Source organism: Callorhinus ursinus, unplaced genomic scaffold, assembly GCF_003265705.2.
Source record: "Callorhinus ursinus isolate GAN/ISIS: 27379988/994484 unplaced genomic scaffold, GSC_fseal_2.0 scaffold1, whole genome shotgun sequence".
NCBI classification, from domain to species: Eukaryota; Metazoa; Chordata; class Mammalia; order Carnivora; family Otariidae; genus Callorhinus; species Callorhinus ursinus.
The window spans coordinates 139,665,127-139,681,272 of record NW_027397063.1 but is presented as its reverse complement, the minus strand read 5'-3'; the positions used below and the strand labels follow the sequence as shown (position 1 = coordinate 139,681,272).

Here is a 16,146-nt window from a genome sequence, read left to right as displayed (position 1 = left end):
CTCCACATGTTGATGGAAGGAGTTACAAAGTATGGTGGCAACTTTTGCCATCCACCAGTTAATAATTCCAGTTTTTATTTCTAATTTTGTTTTCTAACTCTATGTGTTTTCCTCAGGCTTCTGAGGACCCAGTCTCTGGAATGGTTCTACAGTAACGTGAAGAGCCGCTTCAAACGCTTTGGCAGTGCCAAGGTCTTGAAGAACCTGTACAGGAAACACCGACTGGAGAGTGGGGCATGCTTCGATATTCTAGGTACGCTGGCGGCCCGCTGCTCTGGGAGTCTTTGTGGGGCTGGGGGGATAGAAAAAGCCCTGGCTGGGAGGCTCCAGATACTGGGCGCCCTCAACTGGGAAACAGAAAGTAGCTTAAATACCTGGCTCCAATTAGGAGCAGAAATAGGAAGACAAATACCAAAGATTCTGTTGAGTCATCCAGTTCCAACATCCCCAACTGGGCTGTTGGGTGCATTAAGAAGACCAACATATTTCTGCATATTGTGGACATTTTAATTGTAGACCCCTAGAAATCAAAGATTCTTGATCATCTCCCCCTAAGGATCAAAACATTGGAAAGTCCTCTGTTTGACCACGTAGACTAGGCCTGCCCTCAGAGGGTGTGCCCTCCACCCCCTTTCCCTCCTAGTCCCAAACTCTACTCACACCCGGCCCAGGACTTGATGTAATGGGAGAGTCAGGAAAGTATGCGCTTCTCTCCCAAGAAGCCGGGAAGATGAATTCTGCCTTCGGTGTTTTCACACACTTTAGACAACCAATGTAATTAGAATAAGAAATTATCTTCTTTAGTTCTATTAAACTAGCCAGTAGAAAGAAATCATTGTCAGAATATGAACAACCTATCCTCTAAAAAAAGGCAGGTTTTTTCCGTCTCTTTGCTGACACAGGTAAATGCTTTTTATCCACAAGAAAGAGGGAAGGAAAAAAGATCTCATCCGTCTCATTTGGAGCTTTTTCACTGTCGTTATTTTACATTGTTGTATTCTCAATAAAGTCTTTGGCTGTGTCTTATCTAAAAATATGCCAGCCACTGAGACGGGAGAAACAGGATGGAAGCATTAAACACAGAGAATCATTAGGGCCTTTTGTGGTGGTGGTTAGACTCTATCTTTCAAACTATTCAGGAAGCCTAAGCTAAGAGAGAAGTGCTGAAGGTTTCCACAGATTATTTTTATCTTCTCTTTACTGATTTCTCTAAAAACTTTTTTCTCCAGGAATGGAGGCAAAAAGAAAGAAAGCAAGCAAGCAAGCAAGCTTAGAAGTAATCCTGTTAACAGTAGTTTTTCAACCCAAAGAACTATCTCAGGAAAGTTGCAGAACATCATTGGCTCACTTGTTTGTACCCCATCCTTTCTTCCCTCTTGCGTAGAGCCCCCGGTCTGCTTCGTGTACCCCCTTACGTGTCACCAAATTCAGACCTCACAGGTGTTCTCTACCGCCTCATGCAAGAGGAAGGGAAAAGCAAACCTGCCGGGAATCCTACAGAGCAGAGCACAACCCTGATCTCCTCCCCTGTCTCCCTCAGGCCCCACAGGTGGATCAGGCGGACGGGAGCCCCACGGGGGCCAGCTCAGGGCTTTGAAATTTTCAAGTGTCATTTCCCGAGGAAAACCATTTATTGAGAATAACTGTCTGCCCCGACAGAAGCAGATTTGGGCTCTTGGCCCATTGTGATTCAACACTTCTTTCATCCGGGCCTTGGTACGGCTCTTAGCACGTTGCATTCGGGGGACAGTGTACAAGGTTTACAAGCTGCAAGAGCAGCAGCCCCGTCCCCTCTGCGTTCCCGAAGCGTGGCTCCACACCTGGCACAGCCTATGTCCTCCGTATGGCACTAGTTTGATCTTAAAAGCATTCTTTGGGTACTGAGACCCTTCACTGAAGTATTAGAATCCATTGCTTTAATATGGTTAAGTATCCATTTAAACTAAGATTTCCTTTTGATAAAAATGAAGACAAGCGGACAGGGAACAGTCTGTGGAATAATATTCAAACCTGTTAAGCCATGGTCATAAAACAATGAGATTTATTTTACACACCGTAAAATAATTTACGAATTTAAGAAAATTTAGTTACACTGTAAGTATGGGCAAATCCCCCAGGGCATAAGTGGCCTTCCGGTTATGTCACATGACTGGGGAGCCCTTAGCATTAGCTCGCACCTGTCACCCAGCACCCTCGAATCGTTGTCACCTGCCATCCTCAATCCTGACTGTACATCAGAATCACCTAGGGGGCTTTATTTTTTTCTAGTAATTTAACTCCAGTGATATATAGAAACTATTTAGCTCTACTCCATCCTTCCCTTTTCTTTATTTTTTTATTTAAACAAGTTGTCATATACTTTGCATTTTTTTTATTTAAATTCAATTAATTAACATACAAGGTATTATTGGTTTCAGGGATACAGCTCTGTGATTCATCAGTCTTCTATAATACCGTGCTCATTACAACACATTCCCTCCCCAAAGCCCACCACCCAGCTACCCCATCCCCCCACCCCGCTTCCCTCCAGCAATCCTCAGTTTGTTTCCTATGATTAAGAGTCTCTTACGGTTTGTCTCCCTCTCTGGTTTTGTCTTGTTTCATTTTTTTCCTCTCTTCCCCTATGATCCTCTGCCTTGTTTCTTAAATTTCACATAAGAGTGAGGTCATATGATAATTGTCTTTCTCTGACTGACTTATTTCACTTAGCATAATACCCTCTAGTTCCATCCACATCATTGCAAAACATCTAGGGGGCTTTAAAAAAAAACCCAGCGCCCGGGATCACCTGCCACGCTCAGTCACTTACTTCTGAATCTGTGGAGGCGGGCCCAGGACAGGTATTTCTGTGGGTTATTTTAAGGCACAGCCAAGGTGGAGAACCCCAGCTAGCACTTGACCATAATTGGTGCAGTAGCATTCTGAATAAGATGCCTCTATCTTCAACTCCGGCTAAGGGTACTTGTTTGCAGAATTTGGGTTGTCAGAACATAATACACAGCATCTACAGCATGCAAGGCACGTGCTCTGCTCCCGAACTCTTGAAGTAGAACCCCTTGTACCTATGAAACATCTTCACCCCCTGGACCAGCGTAGTTTGCCTTAACACACTCAGTCCATTGAAAATTCATTGAGTTCACAGAATCTTCTGGGCCAGCCATCGTGCGCATGCCCTGCACTGCCATCTGTCCTTCTGGCCCTCCCAAGCTAGGCTTACTCTTCTTGCACCCCATATTGGGTGACAGGATAGGCCAGGCCTGAAAGGAGACCCATTAGTTCCATCAGGTAAATCTAAGATGTATTCATTACTTCAATAAACATTCAGTAAGCATTTATTGAACACCTACTATGTGCCCATCTGGTTTAAGATTGATAAAACAAGCAAGACCCTGCCATCTGAGAGCCAATATTCCAGTGGAAAAGTCAGATAAATAAGTACATTTTTAAAAAATAAAGTGTCCAGTGGTAACTCGTGCTCACATGGTACCTCCGGTAGACTCAGCATGACATTTTTAACAGAGACCCTAGAAAGAAGCACTACACAAAAAGATAAAAGTGGTCATTATTAATATACTTAATCTCCAGGCAGTTGGATAAATAGCATATGCTTTCATTTAGTATTAAATAAATAAAATAGGAGAAATAAACCCTGCTTTTATTCATGAACAGTCTGTATCTATTTTTGACATGATTCCTGAAAGGGGCTCTTGCATCTTTCATCTGGGATTTGACTGACAAACATGGGTTTTGAAAATGCTGAGCCCTGTGACATCAGAGGTTCTTCCAGCTCATGAAAGACATGACGATGTCATCTGACTGCCACGTCATGCTTTCCAGAGCAGTTCAACCGCTTTGTGCCATTCCTAAATAGCACTGAAGCTCCCACCTGTGAATGTCAAGGGAAACAGGGAGAAGTGGTGTCCCAGAAGATTTAAAATCATGCAGAACCAGAGCTTGTCCTCTGGGCAGCTCAGTCTCCCAGTGACATTTGCAGATTTTCTCTCTCCTCATACTCCCCTCCACCCTCCCCCATTCTCTCTGCAGAGGACCTCACCTCGTTCTTCACAGGGCAGACAGTATGCACCCCTGCACTGGATCCTGTCACCTTCCAGGAAGGTCTCAAGGTCACACATCCCTTCCCTCTTGCTGAGCCAGCCTCTCTTTCAACTGGTTCCTTCCTATTGATTGGTAAACATGCCTGAGTCTCTGTGTTTCCTAAACCATTCCTGCACATTCCCCCACTTCCTGCCCTGCCTCGGTGCTCCTCCCAGTTGGTGGCAGGCACACTCCAGAGAGCATGCTGCGCTCAGGGCTTCCGCTTCCTGCCCTTCCTCACTCCCCTCACTGAGCTGTTTTCCCCACAGCAGCCAGAGTGCACTTTTGGAAGCACAAATCCGACCAGATCACCTCCATGGAAGCTTTACTGGCTTTACATGGCTGTTGGAATAAAGATCAAAACATGGTATGGTCACCATGACCTGCGTGGTCTGGATCTCCAAGCCCAGCCACACTGCCTCTTGTTTAGGTCCTCAGATGCCCCTGCTGTCCTCACAGCCTGTCCTGTGCAAGCTGTCTGCTCTGCCCCAGATGCTTTCCCACCTCCCCACATCCCTCTGGCTGGTTACTCACTATCCCTGCTAGACACGTTCACTGTACTATGAAGCACCCAATCAGAGCAGTGAGGATTTCTGGCTTTGGTCACCAGTATACCCTAACACCCAGCCCAGAGCCAGGCACCTAGTAGGTGCTCATAGACTCTTTGCTGGATGGATGAATGAATGTTGGATGTAGCCACACTAAAGGGAAATATTTGCACTTGGAACTATAGCTTGGGGCCTGCGGAGATGACTTACCTTACAGCCTTATAAAATAAGTGAGGATCACCACATCAAAAACTAATGATGTATTGTATGGTGACTAACATAACATAATAAAATCAAATTTAAAAAAAAGTTAGTGAGGAAACTGAGACTCAGAAAGACAAAGCCACTGGCTCAGGGTCACAGAGCTAGAATAAGTGAAAGCCTGGTCAAAAAAACACAAACACAGAGCATGGTATGTGGCCAGACTGAGTTGCCGTGATAGGCTACCCACCAATGGCCTATTTCATAAAGGTAGCCATCTACTAAACCTGCCTCAAGTACCTACAGCAGTTACCCCTGGGGTTCCCGTCCAAGGAAGCCCATCCAAGGAAGCACAGGATGTATTAGATGTATTAAAGGCCTATCGCTTAGTTTGACAGAGCACTGATGGCATTTGCCGCCTTTTGAGCTGAGGCACATAGACCCATATTTATTTTCTTGGGTCTCTCAAAAAGTGTTTTCCATCAACATCCAATTCAATACACTTTCCTTGAGCCACCTGCTGTCTCGGTGCTATCTTGGGTACGGGGAATACAATACAGTGACTTTAAAACAATCCATCATCCCCATCTGCAGAGATCTCATTTGATGAATGAACACGTGAAAAAATATAATAAAAAAAAATCCCCAACTTTGAAAAAGGGCTTTAAAAGGGGGTTAGCCAACCGCTCTTCCCAGGCTGGAATTAAGATTAGGGTTGTGCGTTCGATTCAAAGAAGACCAGAGGAGAGGCAGCGGGCCTTAAAAGATCAAACGCCATGGATTGACCTTGTCTCACTCTGGGCTTGTTTCACATGGACTCCGTTCTATGGAAGAGAATGGTGACAGTTAAATCAATAGCTAAAGGCAACTGTTTGGGTCAGTGCCATAGACTGCAACTAAAGACCAAACCCACAGCATCACGAGCTCTTGTTCTTTCTCTCTTTCTAGTAAGGAAGCCAAGTGTCAGAGAGGTTAAGTAACGTGCTCCAGGTCACACAGCTAGTACTTTACAGGTCCAGGAAGTGACGACCTTGCATCTCTCCGGCTTCAATCCATTCTTCTCTCTTTGACTCCACATTGCCTCCAAAGAAGGTATTGGAAGAAAGTTGAGGGAGGCAGGAATGTTACACCAGGAATCACTGTGAGAATAAAAAGGTGACTGATCAAAAGCTGAAACATTATTGTGGAACCCAGTGATTCTCAAATATCTGCAAAGCTGACTTCATCAGAGTGGGTCGTGGTGGTCTGCCAGGGCTGTGACCGTGCACCAGCGCTCACTGGGGACCTGTGATAATCCCAATCTCTCTCTCACTCCCTCCCTCCCTTTAGGAGGAAACTTTTTCGAGGCAAACCTGGAGAATGAAGGAAGTATTTCGGGCAGTGATTCAACATTTTATAGACAGTCAGAAGGTAAGTTTGCTTAAGAGTTTGCAGCTAATGGGAAGTTGGTGGAATAGAAACACCTTCAGAAACTCGGGGTCTCCCAGTTGCAATGTAACCGCTAGACACAACCACTTGTTACTGGGTGGGAGTCTCCAGGGGTCTTCTTGTTATTGCTTCTTGTGTGAATCCATCGTCGGAATTGGTGATTATAGCCAAGGTGTGGCTGAGAGCAGTGCATTTGCTACCCAACCCCTGGATACTTTATATCACCTGGTGACCTCCAGTTCTAACTCCATCTTCCGGAGTTGGAATATGATAATGAATACACTTGTGTAGTTCATATTAAAATATTCATATAAAGAATGCATCGGGGCACCTGGGTGGCTCAGTCGTGAAGCGTCTGCCTTCGGCTCAGGTCATGATCCCGGGGTCCTGGGATCGAGCCCCGCATCGGGCTCTCTGCTCCGAGGGAAGCCTGCTTCTCCCTCTCCCACTCCCCCTGCTTGTGTTCCCGCTCTCGCTGTCTCTCTCTCTGTCAAATAAATAAATAAAATCTAAAAAAAAAAAAAAAGAATGTATCATGTACTGATTCACTTCTACTTCTTTATACCAATATCATAGTCCCCTCAGAGTAGAAGTTAAAAGCGAAACAAACTTCTGGTTTCAAATAAAACCTTCTCCACCATTTCAGGTGGAGTGCTGTACCTTGAGAGCCTCCTGAGTCACCTGCTCCTGGGTCCCTACAGCTCCTCCGCATGCTCTCTGTTCTCTCCTTTGGGTCCCTTCGCATGAAGGTCCCATGCTCTTTCATCCTTGCCACCTAGAACCTCTCCCCACGGTACGACACACTCCTGTGGGCTCCCTGCACCTCCATTCACTGCTAAAGCTGAAATGCCCAGCACTGATTTCAGCCTAGAGTTCTAGACTCAGATCTCTAAAGCTTGATCATCAAGCCCTGTAGATCCTAAAGGGATCCTAACCTCAGCAGATCCTAATCAAGCTCCTCAGCCACCTACGTGCCCTGGCAAGACTTCCCTTTCCCTCAGCCTCCCTCCTCCCCTACTTCGACCCAGTCACCCAAGCTCCTCTCAGCTCTTTCTCCAGTTCTCTCCTTCCCTTTCTATTCTGACCCCTGTCACCTGAGAGCCTCCTGCCCACAATTCCCCTGTATTAATATTACCTTCAGTGACCATCCGTATCTACCAGAGTTCTCCAGAGAAGCAGAACCAATAGGATACACACGCGCTCGCGCGCACGTGCGCCAAGATTTATTTGTGTGAAATTTATTTTATTTTAGGGACGTGGCTCCCATAATTGTGAGGCCTGGCAAGCCCAAAGTCTATAGGGTAGGTCAGCAGGCAGAAGATTCAGGCAGAAGCCAATGTTTCAGTCTTGAGACAGGCTTTCTTTTCCGGGAAACCTCAGTTTTTGCTCATAAGGCCTTTTCTCTCAACTGCGTGGCTGAGGCCCACCCACATTACCTCAAGGCAATCTCCTTTACTTAAAGTCAGCTATCGTAGATGTTACCCATATCCACAAAATACTTTCATAACAACACCTAGATTCGTAAACACGAATCACTGGGTACGACAGCCGAGCCAGGATGATGCATAAAACCGACCATCCCATTGTCTGCGGGTCCTCTGAGCTTCAGTCATTCTGCCTCACCTTCTTCTCCTTCCTCCACACCCCTGCCAGTCATTCCCTCTGTGACACCGACCTGAACCTTCACTTTCAGCCAAAACATCTTCAGTGCCCCACTTCACCCTCATCCAGAAGTCATGAATGTAGCATCCAGAGCCTGTGGGCTCTTCCTGGCCAGGGATCTGTGGCACTGGGGAACGCTCCCCACCACAGGCCCTCCTGCAAGCCTCTTAGCATAAGTGCCTGCTCACCCCATAGCCTGGGGAGCACAGGAGAGCGTGGACTTGACTTCTCCATCGGGGCGTCACTGGGGGCCTCACAGAGCTAGCGAGGACTTGTGAGAAAAATATGTTGGTTGGTATCTTGAAGAAGAGACGTGGGAGGTACAGTGTCTATCTCCAGGGAGCACTTGGTGTGACTGGGGAAACTGTGTGTTCAGTCGGCCACCCTGTGGTGTGCAGAGCCCTGACGTGACCATCATCACAGCCAGCTTGTGATCGACCCGTCAACTTGCTGGACCGCTTCGAGCTTCACTGGGTTGGTTTTGGAGATTTTATTATGTTTGCCACATGCCACTTTCTGTCCACAGTTGTGTCTTGAGGAACCTAAGAAGCTTGAATCAAGTTTTTTTTAATTGAGGGATTGATTAATGAGTGAACTGATGTATTTACAACTAGTCTCGCTCTACAGAGAATTTGAGGCAGCTTTCAGGAGGTTTGCGTGTGTTAAATAATGTCTGAGTAAGAGAGTATAAATGGAAACGGGGAGTGGCAATCTGGGCAAAGGAGACATAGGCGGGCGGCCCCTGCAGTCCTGGACTTCTGGGCCTGATGTGAGTTGGGCTTCTGGGGCAAACGAAGGGAGGAGTGATCAAAATTCTCACTTTCAAGTAAAAAGCAAAGATCGAGGTTTTGGGGAAGCAGAACTCCTGCAAGTACTCAACTCCAAAAAGAATTTTGTCACCTGCAGAAGTCCTTTTGACGTGGGGACGTTTCCTCCCACCTGTTGCCATTTGCAAAAAGAAAATATGCTTGCTAAAAATACGATAGCATTATTTTTTTAAATCATGTGAGCTTGTATTTGTCTCACTTTTGTGGTTAAAATCAGGGGCTTTTGCAGACAGAGTCCTGGACTCAAACCTCATCTCTCCTCCTGTCACACGGAGTTACCTCGGCCAAGTTATTTGACCTCTTTGTGCTTCAGTTCTCTTGTCTGTCAGATGGCACCCACTCAGTGGACTGTGGTCCGGATGAACTGTGGCCATGCATGTGACGCTCCGCCAGGGGCCAGGAGGTAGTCGAGCTCGGTGAGGTTGGCCAGTGTTGCTGTTATTGAAAGTATTGGCTTAGAGTCTAAACATTGCTTCCATGGGTTTTATGTTTGCATTAAACCATGTGTACAGTCCAGTGCCCTTCGAACATTGAATAATTTTCATCCCTATCTTCACAGTGATACCTGAAATGCACAAAATAACACATAGCCTTCGTTTAAGAAAGTAGATGAAGAGCTGTTATTTCTTTATCTAAAGCCCTTCTAGAAGTGCAGTTATCTATAAGCCACGCTGCATGTCCGGAGGGACTGCGTGTGATCCAGTCATGCTCTCTGAGGATGACCTGGCTGGGAGGAGGTCTTTCTGGCTCTGTGGGAAGCAACCCCAGAGCCTTGGATGGACATCCAGCCAAGGTGGGGACAGGCGGGGTCGGAGGCGGATTTTCAGAGAAAGAACTCTTGGGCCAAGCCTTGGGGGCCCCAGGACCCAGGTCAGGTACAGAGCAGGGACCAGAGGAAAGAAGGCCAAGATACAGGAGCCATGAAGGGAGAGACGGTGGCTCTCAAAGAATCACAATTTCTCGTGTCTGGGGTTGGGGGTGAGGGGGAGACAGCGAGGCAGGGGAGAAGGGCTGGTGCGCCATGCCGAGCACTGGGAACTTTGCCCCAGCCCTTGCAAGACTTACACAGAAGAACTAAAGTGGAACAGTCATTTTACTTGTCTTTACCCTTTCAGAAAGTGGTCTGTGTTCTGTTTCCTGTCTAGGACACAGCATGATGGACACATTGGCTGTCGCCCTGCGGGTGGCTGAAGAGGCCATCGAGGAGGCAATTTCCAAAGCCGAAGCTTATGGGGACAGTCTGGTATGACCCCCTTGTCCCCGCTGCGGGGAGGTGTGGGTCAAGGTCCTGGCCGCCAGAAGACAATACAGATTGTCGGAAGACCAGCCTCCTGGGGGCTGTCCTGGTCTAGAGCAGGGCCCACCCTCCCCCTGCATCTGTGGTCAGGACTCCCAAGAAAGTGATCGCCAAGTCCCCCGACCCACCCACAGCCTGCGGCCATTCTCTTCCCTCCCTCCGCAGGACAAGCAGAACGAGGCCAGCTATCTGCGGGACCACAAGGAGGAGCTGACCGAGGAACTGGCCACAACTATCCTGCAGAAGGTAGGTGGGCCCGGGCATCCCGCGATGCTGTTCACCATCCCGGGCCAGCTGAGGAGCAACTGTGGACCCCGTTGTTGTCTTGGGCACCCTTTCTGTGCCTCGTCACTTTTCCCTTTTGTACTCCGGGTGCCACCGCAGAGGGATTGCAATGCACTGCAAAATCTGAGTGGAAGGATCCAATATGGTTGCCTTTAGGGATTGAGCTGGCGGGTAGGGAGCCAGGAACTCAGCACGGAGCAGGCTACTCACTGTCTTCCTGTTTCCTGGCCTTCCTGCTTGTGCGTGTTTGCGTGTGTGTGCATACGTGTGTCTTCTTCTCACACGTCTCAAATAGTCTCTTGCTGCCCTGGCCGTCACTCCATGCCCTAAACTGTCCCTTACATGGTATATCCGTTCATTACTGTCGAGAAGCCAACAGCCCCAGAACTCTCTGGTTGTGAGCAAGGGTGATTTCTGTGTGCCACGGGCAAGTCTCTGACACCACCTGGGTGTCCTACAGTTCAGTCCTGACGGTACCTACGCAGAGTGAGCACAGACCTCACACGTTAAGGGCTCAGCCCCACCAGAGTGCCCCCACTGCAGATACCAGTGACAAGTCTCAGGTACCCCCAAGTTACTGCACTGCTGTCCATCCAGGGATTCCCACGACCGCCCTCAGGTGGGATAATGTGCTTAAACAACTCACAAAACTCAGCAAAGTGCTACACTGCCAATGACAGTTTTATCATGAGGGATACAAATGAAGAGCCAGATGAAGAGATAACACAGGTGACAAGGCCTGGGGAGGGGGCGTGCAGACCTCCGTGCCCTCTACCTCGGCCCACGGCCCTCCAAGCACATTGGTGTCTGCCCCAGCCAGGTTCATGCCGTCCCTCCCCCACCCCAGAGGTGGAGCAGGGAGCTGAGAGGGTCCAGCTTTGAGTCCTCTCATTAGCATAACAAAGATACTCCCAAAGTTTAAAGCTCTGTGCCAGGAACCAGGGCCAAAGACCAAATATATGTTTTATGAGACCTCGGTTTCTTTCTCACTCATGCATCTGTGCTCTCGGCTCAAGCGGTGGGCTGGGCTGGAGTCCATGCTCTGTGCTCATGCTGGCGCCCTGCAGGAAGCACAGCAGCTGCTCAGAGCCAGGATGGGAGCACCGGAGAACAAGAGCAAACAACCATGTGGGCTAAGTCTCAGGCTCAGCCCTGACCTCTGTGGTTACCCACTCCCTCCTTACACGTCACTGACCAAACAAGGCACCCAGTCAGCCCACTGCCATGGGCTTATACTTACCGTCCCAACCCTGGGACGGATGCAGAGTCACATGACAAAGGACTGCACGCAGGGAGGAATGAACAAGTTCAGTCTTCCCTTTTGGTCACAAAATCCATGTCCCTTCCACATGGCGCATACAGAAGATCCCTACTTATCCCCCAGAGAGCCCCCAAATGTCTCATCCAACCCACAGTTCAAAGTCTATTCAGTCCAGATTCAGCTGCTTTTAAGCTGGAGACCTAGGAACCAAGCAAACGCGCCATCTGTCCCCACTTGTCCAACACAGACCGTCAGGGCTCGGACACTTGTGCAGCTGCCTGGCACGGGATGTGACTAGTCCCCAGCAATCCCAGAGCCCAGTGGGCACCTGTGGCCAGGTCCCCACCATGGAGGTGGGGGTACACCTTGGTCAGGCCCCAGTCCGCCCCAGGGCATGGCCCCTCGGTTCCTCGCTCTCCCTGCTCTCAGCCTCCTGCTCTCTCGTCTGGGCGAAAAAAGACATTGAAGAATACACCCAGACTGGTGGCTCTGCAGTTTTCTCAGCTGCCTATAGGAAGCTGGGAGCCCAGACACCACTGGGCTAGATAGAAGGAGAGATTCCTTCTATCCATATGGCTACACCCAACATAGCAAGTGGTACAAATGAGCTATCAGCTCATGGCTCATTTGTACCTGCCCCCTTCACAGACCCTGCCAATGCTTCCTAAAACCAGGATTTACAGCCAGAGACCGTGGGTTCAAGATGCAGGTCCACTCTTTACAAGCTGTGCAGCCTTCACGGATAACCTCTCTGAGCCAGTTTCCTCATCTGTAAAATGAGGAGAGTTATAGCCCATAGCTCTTAGGATTATTTTGAGGATTAAATGAGGTCCAGCGTATACAGTGCCTACAACAGTCTGGCATGTGGTCAACATTTAATGAATGGAAGTTGCTAGCGTCATAAAAGGATTATTTATAAAATGTAAAGTGCTGTAGAATGTGGAGGGCTACAGTTGTGCTGTTTTACCCAAAGGCAGATCTGAAACAGGCAGGTATGCTATTGAAACTAAGCTCTTATGTGGCTAAAAAACATCCCAGAGATCGTCCCGGTTACTCCACATAGCACCTGAAGGCCTGACCAGTAACCTGCCCCCCTTGTCCCCCTCCCCCTCCCCAGATCATAAGGAAACAGAAGAGCAAAGGCGAACAGCAAATGGAAGAAGAGCTGGAGTGGTCACAGCCCCAGAGCTGCAGTGCAGAGGCAGCTGACCAGGGGACCACAGCGCCCCCAGGAGGCCCCCGAGCTCCCTCCACCCTCTGGGTGAGTCCCCAAGCGGTACTCCCCTCCCCCACCCCACACAGGTGTCCTGCTCAGGCGCAGCTCCGAGCCAACGCTCTGCAGACGTGGGGTCACCACTCCAGACCATCTGTAGTTGACTCGTGTGCCCAGCTGACAGGGTAAAGGTACCTGAAGGGGGGCAGGGTGAGAAACAGGGAAAGTGTGTGTGTGATGGGGTCTGGGAGGGGCCAGAGGGAACCAGGGGAGTAAACACAGACAAGCTTCTGAGGATATGGAGGCCGAGACTCATTTAGGAAAAATAAAGGTGTCAACAGGCATTTTTAAAATTCATTCTGAAAAGAGTTGTACTACTGGTCCTGTGAAAACAGCTTTATGAGGGCCCCGGGTTTCCTTACACCTTCCACCCCTCGCCTTACTGAACCTGAGCTGGGACAGCGAGAAAATTGCCATGCTGTTTGAGGCACCGAAATGGCCACCTCTGGACGTGGGCGGGGAGTCGGGAAGTGGCCCAGCCGTTTTGTCCATGACCTTGAAATTAAGCCAAGGGCTGAACCACAAAGCACAGGGCCCTTCCTGTGACCCCACGGTCTGGGCCTGCTCATGTCTATGGTAGAGCCGCCAAGCCTGCAAAATCCTTTACTTGTTGAAGTGGCCCCAGCAGAAGACGTGGGGGCTGGGAAGGACGGAGGCTGCGGCCAAGGAGCCGGGCCTTCTGTGCGGAGATCCAGCCCGAAACGCAGGGACCGGTTGGCAGGGCGCGTCTTCTAGCAGTGGCAGGAGCCCACGGTGCTGGCCCGGGGCGAGGGGGGGATGGGGCAGCGCCCAGGTGCCATTTAAAACTGGCAAGTCAGACATGGGAAGAGCAACGCCACGTGTTTACTCCGCTCCTCCTCGGGGTCAGTGGCATTGATCCCCTCCGTGAACAGATTGAAAAACGGGTGGGCACCCCAGCTGTGTGGTAGGCATGCAGTCCCAGAAGCGATGTGCAGGAGCCTCCCCCACATCAGACCTCCCCATGTCCTCACCAGCCACCAGATGCATGGGGGTAACAAGGAGCATCTTTGTGGCTTTATCGGAGGTTTAGCTTCATTGATTTATTGGCAGAACCTTCCCTTGTCAACATGCCGTCCTCTTATTTTACTGCGCTGTTGTGCCCTTGGCACCGAGGACAGCAAAATAAATAGGAGTCTCGATCCCTGCCCTCCGGGACTGAATGATCTGGTTAGCAAAGCAGGCCAGGGTACGAGTCAGCCCACAGTTGTGGGCGCTTCGCTGAAAGGTTGAGACTGGAAATGGACTTGGGGTTCAGAGGAGGGAGAAGCCCATGACCTTCAAATAGCTTGTCATTCAGAGGTTTCACGAACCCATTGCTGCTGCTGAGAGTGCAGGCTGCATCCACGGTGTCGCCCTGTTTCTGGGGAGTCCTTTGGAAGCATTTTCTGAAAGAGCCAGATCTGAGGGGCTCTAGGAGGTGCGAATCCCCCCCAGGCTCAGCATATGACCAATATTTCTCTATGTAGACTTTCTCTGCACAGGGAGTTCACACATATTATTTCGTTAGATCCACGTGAGGGCATCCTGCATTCTCCCCATTTTACAGACCAGTAGACCAGTAAACTGAGGCCGCCCTAGCCTGAGCCACTGGAAGTAAGTTGAGGGGTGGGGCAGGACCAGAACCCAGGTCTCGCGGCTCCGAGCATTTCCTCCGCTCTGCTCCTGTCTCCTGTGTCATGGGGAAGCTCTTGGATAGGAAATGCCTGTTTTCCCACCAGATGTTCAGGGGGCTCCTTGTCATGCTTACGGTTCAACCTAGAAACGGTATTCCTGCCACGTCATCGAGGCTGGAGACACTCTGTGTGTCACTGGAGATGTGGGAGAGAGGGCTCTAGAACGAGTCCGAACAGTGGGCACAGCAGTGATTACGGCTGCAGCGGGCCCCCCCCTTTCCACAGGAGGACAGCAAAGTGCTTCCTGCACACTCCTTTGTCAAGCACTGGCCGAAAGCAGCTTAAAATAAGCAGCTGTGATGCTTCCCAGGGACACCTCCCACTCAGCCCCTCGGGGGGCTGGAGAGACCCTAGTCCACCTGGGATGCAGGCACGCCAGGGATGCAGGTCAGAGTCGCACGGGATTCCCATTCGCTTTGCTAAAACAAGTCCTCTCAGGGTTTCCTTTTCTCACCAGAAAATCTGTTTTACCAAATGCCTGCCTCCTGCGCACCCCAATTGTCACTTTGGCTTCCAGCATCAATGGAGACAGAGCGGATGCATTTCTTACTTACTTATCCTGAAGCAAATGGCAGAATATGATTTATTTCTAGATTTTGATATAGAATAAGGCCTAATGGAAGTCCCCCTCCCACTGTAGGCATCGTTGGAATCTCGGGTATACAGTGCTTTGCAAGCTATGTACACCTTCCCTGGGCTTGAATCCGCCTATGTGAGAGGGGGTGGGAGAGATCCTTGAGGCTGTAGTTTGAGAAAAGCCCAGAAAGGCCATTGACACACCCCTCAAATAACACTTTAACCACCCAGATCATAGGGCCTGGCACCTTACAGAGGGGACAAGATCATCCGCTGGCTCCTCCTACTATCCTTAACTTTGATGTTTGATCGAAGAAGTCCCCTCCTGGCCTCTCCCTGTGGGTTCTCCCTACGTTGTGATTTGCAATATGTAAACAGCATATTTTCGTCAACATTATCAGTCAGGGAGACGCGAATGCTTTGTCTTTCTCCACTCAGGCTTGTACTCATGGGAGCTGCCCCAAACAAAGCAGCCTGAATCTAGGCATAAAGAGAAATCCAGTATCCAGCTGGGTCCCTGGCCCAGTCTGCCCTTTTGAGCAGCCAATATCATTAGCCCCCCATTGTCAGTGGCCACGTATGTTCTGGCGATGGGCCAGCTCAGCGCTGGGCATATGGCAACTGTTCCTCAATACAGGGCCATGACCACCTGATAGCAGAACGTTGATTTGTGGGGATTAGTCATGGCCTGGACTTGAACCCTTCCCCTCTGGCTTCCAGGATACCTGTGAAGGAAGGAAACTATATGGATTAACGTCTCAGCAAAACACTGGGATCCACACCCTTGTGAAGGCCATTTGTAGCTCCTGGTTTGGTTTAAAGACAGCTGTGGGATGAGAGCTTTTAAAAAACATTATCTGGAAGGAGAGCCTGTTCCTTACCCAGCGCTCAGTGATAAGAAACCACTGATTCTTGATTAGTTAGCTGTTTAGAAAGGCTATTTTCTGGCCAGGACAAGCTGGCCAGCCCAGGCCCCTCAGAGGGCCTGCGAGAAAGGAC

General features: G+C 49.5%; 1 protein-coding gene across 3 annotated transcripts in view; it reads left to right on the top strand.

Moving 5' to 3' along the window:
* MYRIP (myosin VIIA and Rab interacting protein) overlaps window positions 1-16,146 on the top strand; it is a 418,488-nt gene that overhangs the window by 327,313 nt on the left and 75,029 nt on the right. For 2 of the 3 annotated variants that reach the window (XM_073901699.1, XM_073901706.1), the window contains exons 4-8: window positions 117-253; window positions 6,174-6,254; window positions 9,877-10,004; window positions 10,224-10,304; window positions 12,722-12,865. In XM_073901699.1, coding sequence (XP_073757800.1) covers window positions 117-253; window positions 6,174-6,254; window positions 9,877-10,004; window positions 10,224-10,304; window positions 12,722-12,865 — 571 coding nt within the window. The remainder of the gene's footprint in view (window positions 1-116; window positions 254-6,173; window positions 6,255-9,876; window positions 10,005-10,223; window positions 10,305-12,721; window positions 12,866-16,146) is intronic. The other variant, XM_025870798.2, reaches the window with a different exon arrangement.